Source organism: Lepisosteus oculatus, chromosome 5 (assembly GCF_040954835.1).
Source record: "Lepisosteus oculatus isolate fLepOcu1 chromosome 5, fLepOcu1.hap2, whole genome shotgun sequence".
Lineage (NCBI taxonomy): Eukaryota > Metazoa > Chordata > Actinopteri > Semionotiformes > Lepisosteidae > Lepisosteus > Lepisosteus oculatus.
In genome coordinates, this window is record NC_090700.1 from 1,591,849 (window position 1) to 1,607,500 (window position 15,652).

At 52.4% G+C, this 15,652-nt stretch overlaps 1 protein-coding gene across 3 annotated transcripts in view; it reads left to right on the top strand.

Annotated features, from left to right (window-relative positions):
- pola1 (polymerase (DNA directed), alpha 1) overlaps positions 1–15,652 on the top strand; it is a 78,029-nt gene that overhangs the window by 34,891 nt on the left and 27,486 nt on the right. For all 3 annotated transcript variants that reach the window (XR_001477883.2, XM_015341475.2, XM_015341474.2), the window contains exons 34-35: positions 2,156–2,287; positions 15,446–15,562. Coding sequence is in view for 2 of the 3 variants with exons in the window: in XM_015341475.2 (XP_015196961.2) it covers positions 2,156–2,287; positions 15,446–15,562 (249 nt within the window). In the remaining variant the exon portion in view is untranslated. The remainder of the gene's footprint in view (positions 1–2,155; positions 2,288–15,445; positions 15,563–15,652) is intronic.

A 15,652-nucleotide genomic window follows, 5' to 3' on the forward strand; every position in this document is an offset into this window, starting at 1 on the left:
TTCTTGTTATGGGGCAGTGTTCTTGTTGCTGAAAAGCACCTTTGGGTTGGCTTTTCCATCGCAGGCAGGCACGGCCGGGTCCGGTCCGGGGGCTCGTCTCGCGTGGGCTGACGGAGAGAGAGGAGAGACCGACCCCGAGAGGGCAGACGCGTCTGCTCCCCTCCTCGCAGGAGAGCCTCGTGCTTCTGATCCGCTCGCTTCAAAGCCCTGCCTTGAAATAGTTCGGGCTGTTGCAGGGGAACACAAACTCTGCGGTTGATGGATTCGTTTTTTTTTCCACCTTCGTCCTTGCTAATAAACCGTTAAGGCGGTCCAAAGGCTTGAGGTCCCGAGATGAGAAAGAGCTTATCGCGCCCATTAAAGTTTGCACATACTTTTTGTTTTTTGGGGGGGAGATTTTGGAAGTAATGAAAATTAATCTATGAAATATATCCTGCAACTCATCTTTGTGCCGCAGCTGTCCTCCCTGTTCTTGAGGATCGCCGCGAGGAACAGGCGTCTGGTATGCCGTCCTTCCGCACAGCGGGGCTGTGTCTGCCAAGCCCCCTCCTCCCTGGCCTTGATCTGCACGGGGAAAAATGAGCCCGAGCAGGAGTCTGCGCGCACACAACTTGCGATAAAAATGAAAACAAACGCTCGGCCTCTCCCCCAAAGCCTTGACATGTAGAGTGGACCGGCCCTTGTCAGAATTAAAAGTAATTATTCCCAGTTAATTTGGGCAAATGGCAGATGTCTGGAATGCCTGCGGTCGAAGCCGAGCCCAGCCTGGAGGATCGGCGGAGGGGAGGGCTCGGATCTGCACAGCCTGGCTGAGTCCTTGACTCTTGCTTCACTCGAGCTGTAAATAACGCAGAGTTAATTGCCCGAGTGTCTTTTTAGTTTGCAGATGGGTTGGCTGTCGGCGCGAGATGTCGAACTGTTCCACCTGGTGCGCGAGTTAAAGACGGGGTGGCGGGAGGAAAGGCGCTGGGTTCAGTCTTATAACTTTTAAGAACAGTTTTAGTGCTGGAGAAGGCTTTCCGATCCAGACTCTTGAGGTGTTTGCTGGACAGGGCAATGCCTTTCCCTCGCCAGCAGCCAGGGGGCTGGGGCAGTAACCGCGCAGGCACGTCCTCGCCCTGGCGCCTTGGGGCTTCGCCCTGCCTGGAGAGACTTGCCCGGAGCTCTGGGGCTCTCTCCTCCTTCGTACGATTGCGCTTGTGACGCCGTCGGAGACGCGCTGTGGAGCTGCTCCGTTTCCTGCCTGTTCGTGGGTACAGTAACCGGGAGTAAAGTGGCTCGATTCGTGTTCTGGAGCCCATGGGACTGCCTGGGGTCGCGACCCCAGTGAAAAAGCCAAACAGCATCGGCAGCAGGGTTTAGAGTTCCCTTCCACTTCTGTTGTTGAGAAATCGCAATCCTATAATGTCATTCTAAGCCTACATATAATTCCTGAAACAATTCTAGGATCTGTGAAATTATGCGGCACTGCCGAAAATGATGCAACAAATTGTTTTGCAAGTACAAGTCCGAGTACCGCGAGTCTTTTCCTTCCTGTGGGCTGATGTCCATTCAGGTCTAAAACCACCAAACTAATATCTCTTGTTACTGAAGTCGGCTCTGAGCCCCAGCCTCATGTATAAAAGGCTAATGCATTAACACATACGCACCCCCTGCTAGGACTCATTTCAGAAGCAATAGTAATGCTTTGCAGCTTTGGCAAGCACAGTACAAATTGAGGTTGAAAATGGGATTTGGAATTTGCTGCCAGCGCATTCTTATTTATATATTTGATAGTCGCTTGCCCTCTAGGGCCACTGAATAAAACACCTTGACAATGGAGAATTGCTGTACCGACAGTTTCGCTTATTTCTCTTTCTTTTCTTAAAAAGTTTTTTTTTTCTTCTGTTAAGGGAAATGAAATGTACAAATGGAGGGGAAAATGGACACTGTTGGAGGCTTTTCTGGTGTCCAATTAGCGCTCCAGTCTGGACTGGGGCAGTGTTCTGAAGTTTTTTTTCCAGGTGGAGAAGGAAGTGGGATGTTTGTTTGTTATTTCACAGCAACTAAGTGACTTTTATCATAGTTTCTGCACTTTTCCAGGCGCTAGGCAGTGTGTCTGTATGTCTTTATAGCACGTCTCTCCTGATTTTTTTATTTTCCTCCTGTTTTTCAGGGCGAGCATCTTCAGCCCAGCCTGATGCGCTGCTGTGGTGACCAGTGTGAAGCCTCGCCGATCAGCTTTCGCGCTGAAATAAGCAACAAACTGGTGCTGGACATCAGGCGCCACATCAGGAAATACTACAGCGTGAGTGCACATCTTCAGGCTTTAACCCGCTGTCTTTCTCCCACAGCTTTTCGTTATATAGAAACGAGGTTTGTACAACGTATTGACATTCCGTGTGAAAACGGGAATGCCCGTCTCTCTCTCCTGTTGCAAGTTTGGGTGGTTCTGAGTAAGGGTGCTCTGCTGAGCTCTGGGAAACTGCCGTTACATCTGGGGGAGCGGCTGCTCTCTGCTTTAGATCTTTTTGTTTGGATTGGCCGGCGACCACGATCTACCCTTGGTGCAAAAGATAAGGGCGAGAAGCTGAAGTTCCCTTCTCCGTTGGAAACGCGCGTCAGCTTGGTTTGTTTTCTGGCCTCCCCGTTGTCCACCTGTTTCCAAGCCCGTCGGAGAGCACTGCACCTGAGAAGAGCCCCTGGCCTGTTTTCAGGAGCAGCGCTGTTCAATGGCAGGCCTGGCTTCACGGTCTTGTCTCGGTCTCGGTAGGGTCAGTGAATTGCCTGCGCCTGCACACGCTGGCCCCCCTTCACCATCGCACTCGTCTGAGGAAGGCCTTCTTCTCCGCAAGTCCTCTGTGCTTGTGAATAAGTGCACAACCACCGGCATGTGTGGCAGGAGAGCGCGAGTCTCAAGCGCACGTTGGCCAGACTCTGGGATAAGTGACCGGCGTCGCCCGAGAGCTCGGCGAGGCGCGGCAGCGCTCGTTTTGTTGATCAGCTGAGCTTCACGGTGTTTGGTAGATGCGAGAGGACTGGGTCGAGGTCATCAGGACAGGAGACGGGGAGGCGCTGGCAGCTCCGCAGAGGCTGGGCTCTCCCGGGGGTGGGTTCTGGGGAGCATGAGCTTCCGCCGCCTGACCCGGCTGGAGGGGAGTGTGTATCGCACGCGCTCACAGGAGGGAAGGGCGTTGTCTTCTCAAGGTGCTGGAAGGCAGACGAGACTTCTTGTCCCGCGCGCGCAGGGCTGTGCAGCTCGCCCGCTGGCCGAGTGTGGGGAAGCCTGGGAATCAAAGCCCCTTCCTGTCTCCGCTCATTTGAAAGATACCCTCCCTGTTTGGATCTGTCTTTGTGAAGGCCGGTCTTTTATGTCTTTTCGCCTGGCCGGGTGGGGAGGGGGGCGTGGGCCCGTGCTCGCTGTCCGCCGCAGGAGCGATCCCAGGTCTGCTGCAGGGAGTCAGACCCTGGAGACGGCGCTTAGCAGGGGTGATTCTGGACAGCTGGAGTCGGTGGCACCTGCTGAAGGTCCAAATCGGGCGCTGCTTTGGCACAACAAACAGTTTTTAAGTGTGCAATCCTGGGATGTCAATACAAACTGCCACCGTGCCCGGGATCAGTCAGGCAGGTGTTGTCGTCAGGATTGGTGGGTGGGTGGAGTTTCCTAAAACTCTCCCTCCAGACCCCCCCAGCCCCCCCGCAGGCCAGTGGCTCCGGCCTCTGCGGTTCGCCCTGACGTGGGTTTGGGGCTCTGGTCAGTCGCGCTGTCCAGCAGCAGCGGGGGCGCCCCAGCTGGCACTGTCTCCTCTGAGCCCCCTTCCCTAGTTTTCGGGAGTGCAGGGCGCCCTCTCCGCCGCGGTGGCTGTGGGGCTGGCGAGCTGTCGTCTGGCTGGCGGCGGGGGCGCGGAGAGCGGGAGAGATACCGAGCATGCTGGGTGTGTGTGGGGGGTGTCTTGGAACTGTCTGATATGTGTAATTGCTCGTAAATCACTGTCAGGAAAGAGCCACGGTGTTTTTTTTTATTCCAACTTAACAGTACTTTGGGTAATTTTCAGTAATCCGGTAAATACAAATTGTAGCTTGATTATCCATCTGTCAGCACCAGTTTTTAATGGATGAGTGCGTCAGCTGCATGCGATAAAGACATAAATAGGAAAAATATGGGGGGTCTAATTATAAGGCTGCAGTGTTGGTAAGAGGCCACATAAACAAGGCATCACTGTAATGCTTATTAATTGTTAATAATGCCTTTGGGAATGCATCGGTATACAACAGAATGTCTTTTTCGGCTTTGTTTGTTTGTACTCTGCCAGTTATTTTACTCGATTCCTCTGAATTAACCGATTTCAGTGGAAGTACCTGCTCCTGTCAGAGCCGTGCAGGGTATCCCGTTTCCGGAGGGTGAGACGCTGCTGAAGAGAGATCCGCTTATTTTTCAAGCTCCCTCTTGTGCGGAGTTGGGATTTGTGTCCGATTGCGTGTTGGGAAGGGTCTGTGACAAGCGACGGGACGAGCTGCTGGTCTGGGAAGGAGGGGGGGTTGTTGAGTTAACGACATGGCATCCTTCCCATCGGAAAATCCCAAAAAGCTGTGATTTTCATTTCCTTGTGGAGTACAGAATAAGGGAAAAAAGTTTTGATGATGTCGAGTTCGTCAGGGTATCGCTGCCCTGGAATCAGTCCAAAGGAAAGCAGTCGGATCCTTTCCCAGTCTCAGTGCCAGGGCTAGCCGTGCCGGGGTGGAAGAGCTGGGACTGTCTGGTCTTGGAGAGCACGAGGGGGCCCAGCCTACACTGGAAGGAGCTCTGGAGAAGCTCGTCCGTTTCGCGGATGTGCACCGATATGGAAACCGCCGCGCAGACCGGGCGAAACGCAGCTGTGGGCGTCCGGCGCCTGTAACGCGCTGCGGGGCCAGTCGGAGTGACAAGTCGCCCGCCCGCCAGGCCTGGCACCGCGGGGATTCTCGGCGGTGGGGAGGGGCCCGAGGGCGACATCACGCGCGGAGATGACGCGAGCTCAGGCGTGGTCCGCCGTCGTCCTGGACACTCGCCTAGAAGAAGCCGCCCCCCCTCCCCGTGTGCCGGGTGTGCCTTTAGTTTCTCTTCCCCGCTGCTGCGATTGTGCCCTGGATTGCCAGTTCCAGCTGTTCGTGCCGGCGAGCGGGACAGCGGTCAGCGCAGGGGGGCGTGGTGCCCGAGGAAGACGGGGCAGGCTGGGGGACAGCGGTCAGCAGCGGTCAGCGCAGGGGGGCGTGGTGCCCAAGGAAGACGGGGCAGGCTGGGGGCCGGGGGGCAGAGCCGCTCGCTCTGTGTGCTGCAGGTGAGGTCTTCCCACTTTAGAATTCCAGATCAGGCCCATTGCTGCAGGCTAAGAAATAGAAGATATATGAGGGCCTATAGGACTTCCAGCAGGGACGATTAATTCTTTATGGATCAGTTGAAATTTTCTTCTAGTTTATTTAAGCCTTATTGCTCAGATAAGACATGTTGTTCCTTTTTTTTTTCCAGTTTTGCACAGCAAGTCATGCTCAGAATTTAGAGCAGTCGTCTCTTGCTGGTGAAGTGTAACACTTCCTGAAGGCTCTTTGTGTTAAGTTGGTTTTGTCGGGGAGGGGGGAGCCCTGAGGAAGGGGAGGGAGAGTTTTTTTCTGCTGTGTGAGTGTCGACAGCTGCACCTCTGCGTGTTTGGTGACAATATTTAATCAGTCCAGTATTGCAGGCCTTATTGATATTCAACATAACCTCCACAGACCAAACAAGCTGGAAGCAGCAGTATTTAATTGCTACACACCCTTGAGTGGATTTGATGGACAGTGCGCAGATCCCTGCCTGCTTGGTGTAGCGTTCCTCGAGAGAGGGTTCTGCCTCCACGCCTCCGAGACGGCCCTGGTCACCGAAGTGGTCTGTCGGATTTTAAAGAAATGCTAGTGCGTTTAATGAGAGGGGTTCTTCCATATCTCGATGATTTGTGGCTGCCAAGGTGCTCTTAGTCAGTGTAGATGTCTCGATGCGTCCAGATTCTTTCTGTCCTCGCAGTTCATGGGGCGCTTGTGGGGCTCGGTGCTCTGTAGGGGCGCTGGGAGAGTATCCTGTGTCGTTCGCCCTGCCCCATCCATCCAGACCAGTGCGCTACAGGCCCGGTGCATCAGAACGTTTGTTTTTTTCCCCATCGGCACACAAGTGGACTAATTTTCCGTGTGTTAGAGTGTTAATAATTACTGTATGTCTTCCTGTTTATAAAATAATGATTGCGCTTTTCAGCGAGCTGATAATATTTTGACGGCTGCTTCGTGCTGAAGGGAGGTAGCAGGCTTTTTGACAAGACTTTTAACTCTTTTTAATCAATCCGCTGCTCTGACTTGACGCCTGTATTTGGCACGCACCCGTTCTCTGTGGCCCCCCCTCGCTGATTTTAACTCCTCTCTGTCCCCCCGGGCCGCAGGGGCGCAGGTATGCAGGTGTCATATCTTTGCTCAGCGGTCGTTTGTTTTTGTCCACTTGCATGTTCTGAAACGGCAGCAGAAACCCTCTCTCCCTGATCTGTGGATGTTGCTTCAGCGCCGCGGCAGCCTGCCCTCCCCAGCGAGCTGCTCTTTTCTGGAAAGAGCTGTGCTCTCTCGCGCCCACGTAGAGACAGTGTTCCACAAGGCAGCCACGTAGCGCTGGTGTGACATGCGGGCTGCGCTGTTTCATCCTTTTTGTTTTGTACTGAACATGCTGCATGCTGGGCCTTGTTTGTTTTTTAATGGCAAAAACTTTAGCTTTGTTGTGCATGTTGCTTTTCACAAATGAAAAGTGTTTTTGGAGCGGACTTTGCTCCAGTTGTTTAGAAGTCATAGGAAAAGTTTGGAGGAATGGCTTTATTCAGAGCCTCCTCGTTCCCTTTCAGCGTTGTTTTGTGTTTTGAGATGGATTTGATTTTGAGGTTGAAAGCACTAGCATTAAGAGCTGTCCCACTGATGAAAATCTTTTTGTCTTGTCTGTTGGTTACTGATATTGTCTCTTTGACTCTTGCAAACAGACATATAACATGCTGTGGACAAAAAGACTGATATTTTTTCTCCCTGTTTTTTTTAATTTGTGTGATGTTTCTTTAATACACAAGTTAGGGTAAGCTCTGACCCACAACCCAGAGAACTGATGCTCTTTGCTCATTGATGTTTTGCACTGCTGCTTCTGTTGACATCTTTTGAAAATTCAGACCCACCGCCACTAAAACCAAATGAGGTAAAAATCTCTACAGACTGACTACAGACTAGAGGAACATTTAAAGGCGTCATTTGCAATGTGCCTCAGATATAATGGAGGAGAACCTGAATTGATTCATTAGTCCTGTCCAGTGTTGGAGATAAAGGGAGCTTGGCTGTCAGTGGAGGGAGAGTTGGAAGGACTGGGGCAATGTGGGTGGGGCTGTGGGCGGGGCTGCACCAGGCCTGCGTCGGTGTGATTGGTGCACAGTGGCTGTGTCAGTCAGAGGGGCGGGGCTTCGCTGGGCCAACCGGAAGAATACCAATTGATAAACTGCATGGGACTGTGAAAGATGGAAGCTTCCTAAGTGGCTTGAAGTCGGCAGAACCAGCCGTGGGAAGGAGAGTGCGAGTGGTGTGTGCAAGATCCTGGACGACCCCCAGTTTGAGCCCACAACCCTCCCTGAAAGACCAGTAAAAGATCTGCCTGTCGGGACTGGCCGGAATTGTCCACCACGAGCTGGCTGTTCCCGGGAGCAGGCGAGCGGCTTGGGGCTGGGGGTCCTGGTGGAGGCCCGCCGTCTCGGCTCCGCGGGCCCGGCTGTAGGTCCAGCCCAGGAGACCAGGAGAGGGGCTGCGTGTGTGTGTGTGAGGGGGGAGGGGGGGTCCTTACTGGGCCACACCCCTGCGGTTTCTTAGGGAAGTGAATCCGCCGTGTTAGAGGGCACCCCTCCCTCGCGCGCCGGCGGCCCAGCAGCTCCATTGTCCTGGCGGAGGTGCAGCTGCTCCAGCGCCTTCCTCTCCCCGAGAGCAGCGGACAAAGTGCCCTCTCCCCGCGCGCACCCCCCCGGCCGCCGGCTCGTGACGAGAGGCAGTGCTGCGTCCTTAAGGATGCCTTTCAGCTGGGGGGGGGAGGACAAATAACGGGTGTTTGTTCCTTAAGATGAAAACACAGTGCGGGATTTTTAGGGGTTTGTGCTTTGGGTGGGGGTGGGGGGGCTGTGAAGGGGGATTTTGGAGCGTAGTAGGTGGTGATGTGAAGTCAGGGCTGTTTGTTGAATATCCTGTTAAAGACCGTTAGCATCCTAATTAATCAAGTTAGAAATTACAGATGGTGCCGCCTCACCCAATTCTCATTATCAATTTTCTGCTCTCGGGAGACAAAGCAAATATAAATTTTGTGTTCGTTTTTTTTTTTGTCATCCCTTCCCTGACTCCAGCATCTCGGGGAAATAACAATGTGGCACAAAAGCCCAGTATTTACCTAGTTGTAATGTGGGTTGCCATGGTGTTTTGCAAATTATTGCAATTATGTTCGCCATGCGGGTCGCCCTTGGTAACTGGAGGAAAAAAAAGTGATAATCCTGTTTTGAACAAAAGGTCAAATTGCTGAATAGAAAGTCTTGATTAACTAGAAGATGTACAAAGTGGAATTATTTCCTACCATTCAGAGCGAGCTGCTGATCAGGTTAAGGCAGAAGGGTGAATAAGTACATCTGTTGATTACTGAAGTACAAAGAAGTGAAAAGATGTTGTCTTGCGCTTTTCTTGTGCTCGCCTTAATGGTGGCTTTTTTGTGAAATTTACCCATTTCAGACGCTTGAAAGAGGCAGCTGGATTAAAGGGAGAAAGATGGGGGGGGGCTCTTTTTTTCTCTCTCGGGGGGATTTGGGGTCTGGAATTTTTTTTTAGCAGAATGTAGGAGACACTAATACTGCTAATGAGTGGTGTGTATTCAGGAACAATCGATCTTGACCGTCCCATTTGTGCTCCGAGTTTAAATTAAACATGTTCCTGGAGAGTTGAAACAGCCCTTGTTGCTCATTGATTTCACATGAGTTTTTTTATTGGCTGGCTTTTTTTTGGCCCTGTTTTTTACCTCTGTAAAAGGGCAGTTTTACCCAATAAAACGATTGTGGTTTTATTGCGTTTTTTCCCCCCTCTGCATTCATAATGTCTAGTGGTTCGAGTGAAATGCTGGCGTTCTCAAACAGGAGTTTTGTTGCTTCCCCACCTGCGCAGCCAGGTACTGGTATTGTCCGAGAAAGTTTCCCCCCCGTCTCTATCGCACATCCCAGTTGTCTGTGGACGTGACGCGATGTCCCAGGTGTTTCCCAGTGCTGTGTGGCTGAGGCCTGATGAGAAGCAGGTTGCTCTGGCCCAGTGCGAGGTATCGCCGAGCTGGACCGGACCCGAGAGAACCCGGAGGGGAGCCCCCTGGGCTTCAGCTCCAGAGCCGTGCGAGTGTGGTCTTTGTGGGGTACAAGCCTGAGCTGTGCCCTTACACACGTTTTTCTCGTCTCGTGTCTTTGAACACAGCCTGGAGTTCTGTCCCCAGCAGCCCAGGAACAAGCCTGCCCCTCCCAGAGTGGTCTGAAGGGGGCGCTGGGAAGTCGGCCCCCCTGCTCTGATTTCAAGGAGAGGAGTGGGCTCCCAGCTCCCTGCTCTGGATGCTGGGCTGTGTTGCTTTGCTCAGTGTTTGGTTAAATTATGTGGAATTCATTTGACTCCTTTAGAAGTGGCTGTATTCACTCTAACTGTTAGATATTGACTGGTATAATTATGTAATTATGAAGCTTTATCCTGTGCCTTTTCAAAGAGAGCTGTTAGGTGTTTGAATTGATTTTTTTTCCTTTTTTTTATCCTGCCTTCAAATAGTTTTGTAGCAGCATTCTGGGGACTGACATATTAAATTAATGATGTCTCTTTGCAATAAAATACATAAATGTTTCAGCTTTCCTTAGGCGGGGGGGGTTAGGGGGAGAACAGTTAAATCACAAGAGGTAACAAAAAGAACAATTTTTAAGACGTGCCTGATGAAGTGTTTGTGAAAACAAGAATGTGTCATTTTGCCTCTCGTTTGAAGACGAGTGTTAGCCTTGTTTACCAGTAAGCCAGCGCTGAAGTGGTTGAGCATGTGTTTTGTGAAAGGTCAGTCTATTCGTGGCTGCAGAAAGCTGTTTCATTGGCTTTTGTATCCAAATCTGTCCTCTGAGAAGAGCTCTGTTCAGAATAGCCTGGACCAAACGCGTTCCAGAGCTTGTTCTTGCCGTTTGGTTTTGGGGGCTGCAAGCAATATGTGGTAGAGTTTCCAATAATCTAGCAGAGTATGCACAGTATGTTTGTTCACTTGTCTAGCCTGTTGGCACACTATACAGCGAAATTATCCCGATATGACTTGTCGTGGAATTTTGATTTAATTTAAGCCTGTGCTCGTGCCTTGCTTCACAGGGACTAAATCTCAAGACCTCGGCTACTTTTTGTGCAGCGAATTTTGTCGTTAAAAGGAATTTTAGTTTGCTACTGACTCCTAAAAAAAAAAAAAAAACAAATCTCGAGCTGGCTTCAGAACCCGCGGTGACATCCCTGTGATCGTATTGCTGCCCGGCCAGCCGGAGCAGCGCGCTGACCCGTCTGGCCCGTGGGGTAGTCAGCCTCTTGATTGGGGACCTGCTCCAGGCTCCAGCAGCGTGCCTGGGCGACTTGCGCCAGTCTCCCACTGCCCCGGTCGGTCCAGCGGCTCCAGGGCTGAGCGCAGGCTGCGTGAGAAAACATCGCAAGAAAAAAAAGAGAGAGAGAGAGAAAGGGCTCAAGTCAACCCGGCTGCTTGGCAGGGTTTACTTTCTCGATCGCTTAGCAACCCCGAAACTGGGACACCGCTTGCTCCCCGCCACTGTTGGCGCAGCAGTGGGGGGGCTCATCTGCATGACCAAAGCGGTGTACAGTCGCAGGTCTTCTTCGCTTTTTTTCCCATCATCGCGAAACTGTGCTGACGCTAACAGCCGTCCGGGCAGAAAAGTTGGTAAACTTGGTCGTTGAGCAGCAAAGCTTCCGCCCCCCGAAGGATCCGTGTTTCTGTGTCCCAGGGAGGAATTGTTTCGAGGGGCATGTGGCCGCTGCTATCCCATGAGCGCACTGGAGGGCAGACCCCGCACCCCTCTATATGCGATCGGTCCGTCTCCAGCGCCGGCCTCTCCTCCCCGGCCGCGGGACCGCGCTCTCGGAGCCGGCTGGTGCTTTTCTGCAGCTTTAATGATCTGAGTGTCTGAAGATACCGCGGCTGCGAATCCCAAATAATTTGGTTTAGCTGTGATCCTCCTCGTTTTCTGCAGTCAGACTTATCAGAGCGTGCGTCGGTCTTATTGTTTAATGGCGCTAATGACCACTTGTTGGGTGGTGCAGTTGACATGGCGTTGTGAGGTTTGGATTTGGTCTTTCTCTTCAGCTCTCCCCCTTCTCTGTTTTGTTACAGAGGCAGCTTTTAAGGCTGACTAAGCGCACTGTATAATGATGTGTTAGTTAGGACATCACCACTGCCCTTGAGTCCAGTGTCACATGAGCCACTTAGTGTTCTCACTAATTTGCACTGTATCTTTTAAGTGATTACGGGTCACAGTCTCAGCCTTTTACATCAGAGCCTTCTCCAGATTAGCAGACAAGTACACAACCTCAGAGTGTGATTTTCCAGCTTGGCAGCGCGAGCGTGCAGCGAGCTGGGCACCATCTTTCTTAAAGCAACACTGCGCTGGGCCTTGGCGCGCAGCCCAGCTGCAGGAGGTCCCGGGTGCCGGCCGCCCCGTGCCCCAGACTGAAGAGGGACGCGGGGGACTGGATGTCTGTCCCATCTTCAGCTCACCTGTGCAAAAGCAATCCCAGCTCCTGATCCATTATCGGGGCCAGGAGCGGAGGGCAGTCCCACAGATCAGGGATTTCGGACCGCGAGGTCTGCAGGCACGGGCCTCTCGCTCGTGTGCCTGTTGCAGTGGCGGTGCCCAGCAGACAACGGCAGTGCTTTCCTGCCTGCGTGTCTTAAGGAACTGGGTGCAAGTAGGCCGGTGGCAGGTCCATCAGCGGGCGAGCTGCCTCAAGCAAGACCTGCCGGGAGTTTTGATAGTTTGCAGTCTGCAGAACCGTTCTTCTCAGGGCCAGAGAAAAATGTTATGGGAGAGAGGGAGAGGCTGTGTGGGTTGAGCAGAGCAGATCCAGCTTCGATGCCAGGGGGAAATGTGGGCCCGTCCAGCTGGAACAGATGTTTGTTAGACTGGTGACGGCATGGCGGTGCCAGCCCTGCCTTGCAGTGGTGGCGCTTTAACTGTGGCAGTTTATCGGGCGCTGTAACGAAGAGACGAGGTGTGTTAAGAACGCACTGATGGAGACTGACTCGTACAAGTGCACTAAGTAGAGTCGAGCAATCAGTTTCCACAGAGCCATTCCGGGGGCTCCGCACTGCGGGAAACATGCACTTAATGGAGTGTGTCTGAGGTGTGATGCGATGCAGGTAGAGAAACGGGCCGGTAGCGGGGCAGAATACGGTACATAGAAGGTTAACGCTCGAGAAAGTTGCACGGAAAGTTTTGGCGGCTGCGACCATCTGGAAATCGCTTACTGTACGTGCGCTTGTCCTGTCTGCAGTCGAGCTATTGTTGAGCGGTTACCAGGGGAGTTCCAGTGTTTGTCCGTCTCGACAAAAGGCGAGCTGAAGTATTTCTTCTAGCATGTCTGTAAAAATTAGTATTGGCCATGTGAGGGGGGGGAGGGAGGAAGATATTCGCCAGCCCAACACCTCTATTCATTTTGCTGTTTGCCCTCCACACGCTCTTTTATGAAGACGTTGCCAGAGCCCATGGGAACTGTACTGTTGATTCTGTTTGGCCCGGGAGCACAATGGAAATTAGACAAACAAGAGGGTAACACATATGCACTTGACAAAGTTAAATCTAAACACCCTGCATATGTCAAATTCAATTACCGGCAGCGTGGCCCGAGAGAGCCTTCTGTGGAGAACACATCGAGAGCAGAGGCCTAATTATCTAAACAAAACACGAAAACAAAGACTTGAACAGCACCAATATTAATTCTGATTTAAAAATAGCTTGCGTCCTACAGCGGCACACAGATTTGATTTCGCCTGGATAATAGAAGCAGTTATTGTTGCTATTTGTACGGACAGGCTTCAGATAAGATGTACAATGGAACTTAAATAAGTAAAGAACATAGAGGCTGATAAGCATGAAAGGAGCTCTCCAGTGTTAATTACAATGGGGAGGAAACAGGAACAAATTACATTATCCTCTCGCAGGGAGGGGGATAGTTTCTGTGTTGCAGTACCTGACCTGCAGAGGTGTAGTTCAGAGACCCACAAGGCAACACCTGCACTTCATGTTACTGCGCCCAGCACTGCTGGATAACAGAGGGTCCTCTGCTGTTTTTTTAATCGCTTTTTGTGCGAATCATTTCTAAACCTGCATCTTACTGCTTTCGCATTGCATTTTATTCAGTCATGTATGGACACATTTTTATTCTGTTGACTGGTTGCACAGCCTCTTATTCTTGGTGAGCCTGGTAATGCTACCCTGAATGTGACCAGGGAGCTGTTCTGTTCAATGTAAGGTCTGCCTTTCCTGTGCATGGTGTGTGATCAACTTACAGACGGAAATCGTAATGTTATTCTCTTAACCTCAAATCTATGCAGGCAGAGAAAATAAAAATAATACACTTGCATCTCAATATTTAATTAGCAATTAAGAGATTAAACAGAGATAGAATTATGTTAAGAAACAGCTAGTCTTCTTAATGTAAAGCCGGAGGAGTTGGTCAATCGCGGAGCATTATCAGAGGTTCTGCTTTCCAGATGGGTTATTGATTTATTTGACTGTTTCTTTTATTAAAAGCCACTTGCACTCATAACCAGTACTCCAGCTGGGCGTTTTACTGGAGCAAACAGAGTGCTGTACCCTGGAGCAAGGCACAGCTGCAGTCTCCCGCCTGGATTCGAACCCGCAACCCTCGAGCCCTAAGTCCTAGCCCCTACTGCAGAGTGCTTCATCTGGGTGGTTCTGGGTGTCTGAGCACGCAGATGGGGAATACAACTGCCTTTCTGGGTTCCCTCAGCCTGTCGGCCTTTAAATCCTTGCTCGCCATCATGCCTTGCAGGAGAAGGCAGGAAAGTTTTCCGTAAGCGAGTGGGAGTTTTGCCCCCCCCCGAGAGAACTTTCCCTCTTGCCTGCGGTGGCGCTGCAGGCTGGCCAGCGGAGAGCCCAGGCCGACGTCTGCACCCCCGTCAATTAGCGCTGCTGAGGAACAGGTGCTCCGCGCATTCGGCATTCAGGGGTCTTGAGCTATTGTTAGGAGGCGAGGAGCTCCCCCTGTCATTATCCCCTCGTTACACCAGCAGCCCAGTTTAATGACAAAATCGTTCAGTCCCATGGCCAGTTGCACCTGTTCGAGAAGGGCTGAAGGGCAGCGGACGTCTCCGCGTCAGTCGCTGGGGAGCTGCGCGGGGCTCTCCGCCCCTCCCGCCGGGCATACCCACAAGGGCTCTCCACAGCCGGGTCCGCCAAGCCTTTCTGCTGGAGAAGTGGCCTCTGGCACAGCAGCCATGAGCATCCAAACCTGGAACTGGGAATTAAACTCAAGTGTTTCTTTGAAATTGTTGCTCATTGCAGTATGAGATTACTCTGACCTGTGATTCTCTCGCATGACTGGCAGATCTAAGCTGGATTGCAATGAGTTGGGAGTAAATTAGGTATCCCACTGATAACAGGATATTGTATGTCCTGCGTACAGAATACATATGGATTTGCATGGTATGTGAGCGTCTAGATCCAACATTGTTCTGAAACTATTTTTTTGTTTGCTGGTGAATGTATACAGTTTGAATATGAATAAGATCTCTATAGGCCTGTGGAAAGACGGCTGAAGGAGATGGCTGGAGTTCTGGCCCATCGTCTTCCTCTGCTTGTGTGCTTGTGGATCCAGGAGGCCGTTCAGCCCGGTGAGCCCCCCGGCTGCTGGTCGCCGCAGTCTGAGGGCCTTACCCAGCGGCTCCATGGGAGAAGCCAGGGTATTGGTGACCAGCAGCATGGCCGGCAAGTTTTTCCTGCGACCCTTTGTGTCAGAGAGCGCCTCGCCGGCTCTGTCGGCGCCTGTCTGCTCAAGACGAGCGGGGTTCAGGTTCCCTGCAGGACCCCGTGGCTCGACGGGCTTGCTTGTGTGCGTAGGCCGGCAGCCCCTCCTCTCGCCAGCCGCGGCGCCTCGCACGAGCTGCACGCGCGGGTTCGGTTCTTCGTCCAGTTTTTAACGCGTGTGCTGCGGTAGTGACCACATTTTCTAACTCTTGTGGTGTTGTCGTGTTCGAAGGGACGCCTGCAGGTTGTGGAGGCGGGCCGCGGGGAGCCTCACGCCTCGCGGGGGTGGTCAGGAAGGTCCGGCTAGCGAGGGGAGGCCGTGTCTGTCTGTCCCTCTGTGTCCCTCACCCCCCTCTCCTTTCCTGTCTCCCCAGGGCTGGCTGGTGTGCGAGGAGCAGGCCTGTCAGAACCGGACCCAGCGGCTCCCCCTGGCCTTCTCCCGGAGCGGGCCCATGTGCCCGGCCTGCATGAAGGCCACGCTCAGGCCCGAGGTAACGCCCGTCTCCCGGGGGGTTGGGTTCTGTTTTTGTCCTCTGTGTTGGGTGGGGGCTGGTGGGGGGAGAGGGGGGCACCAGATTCAA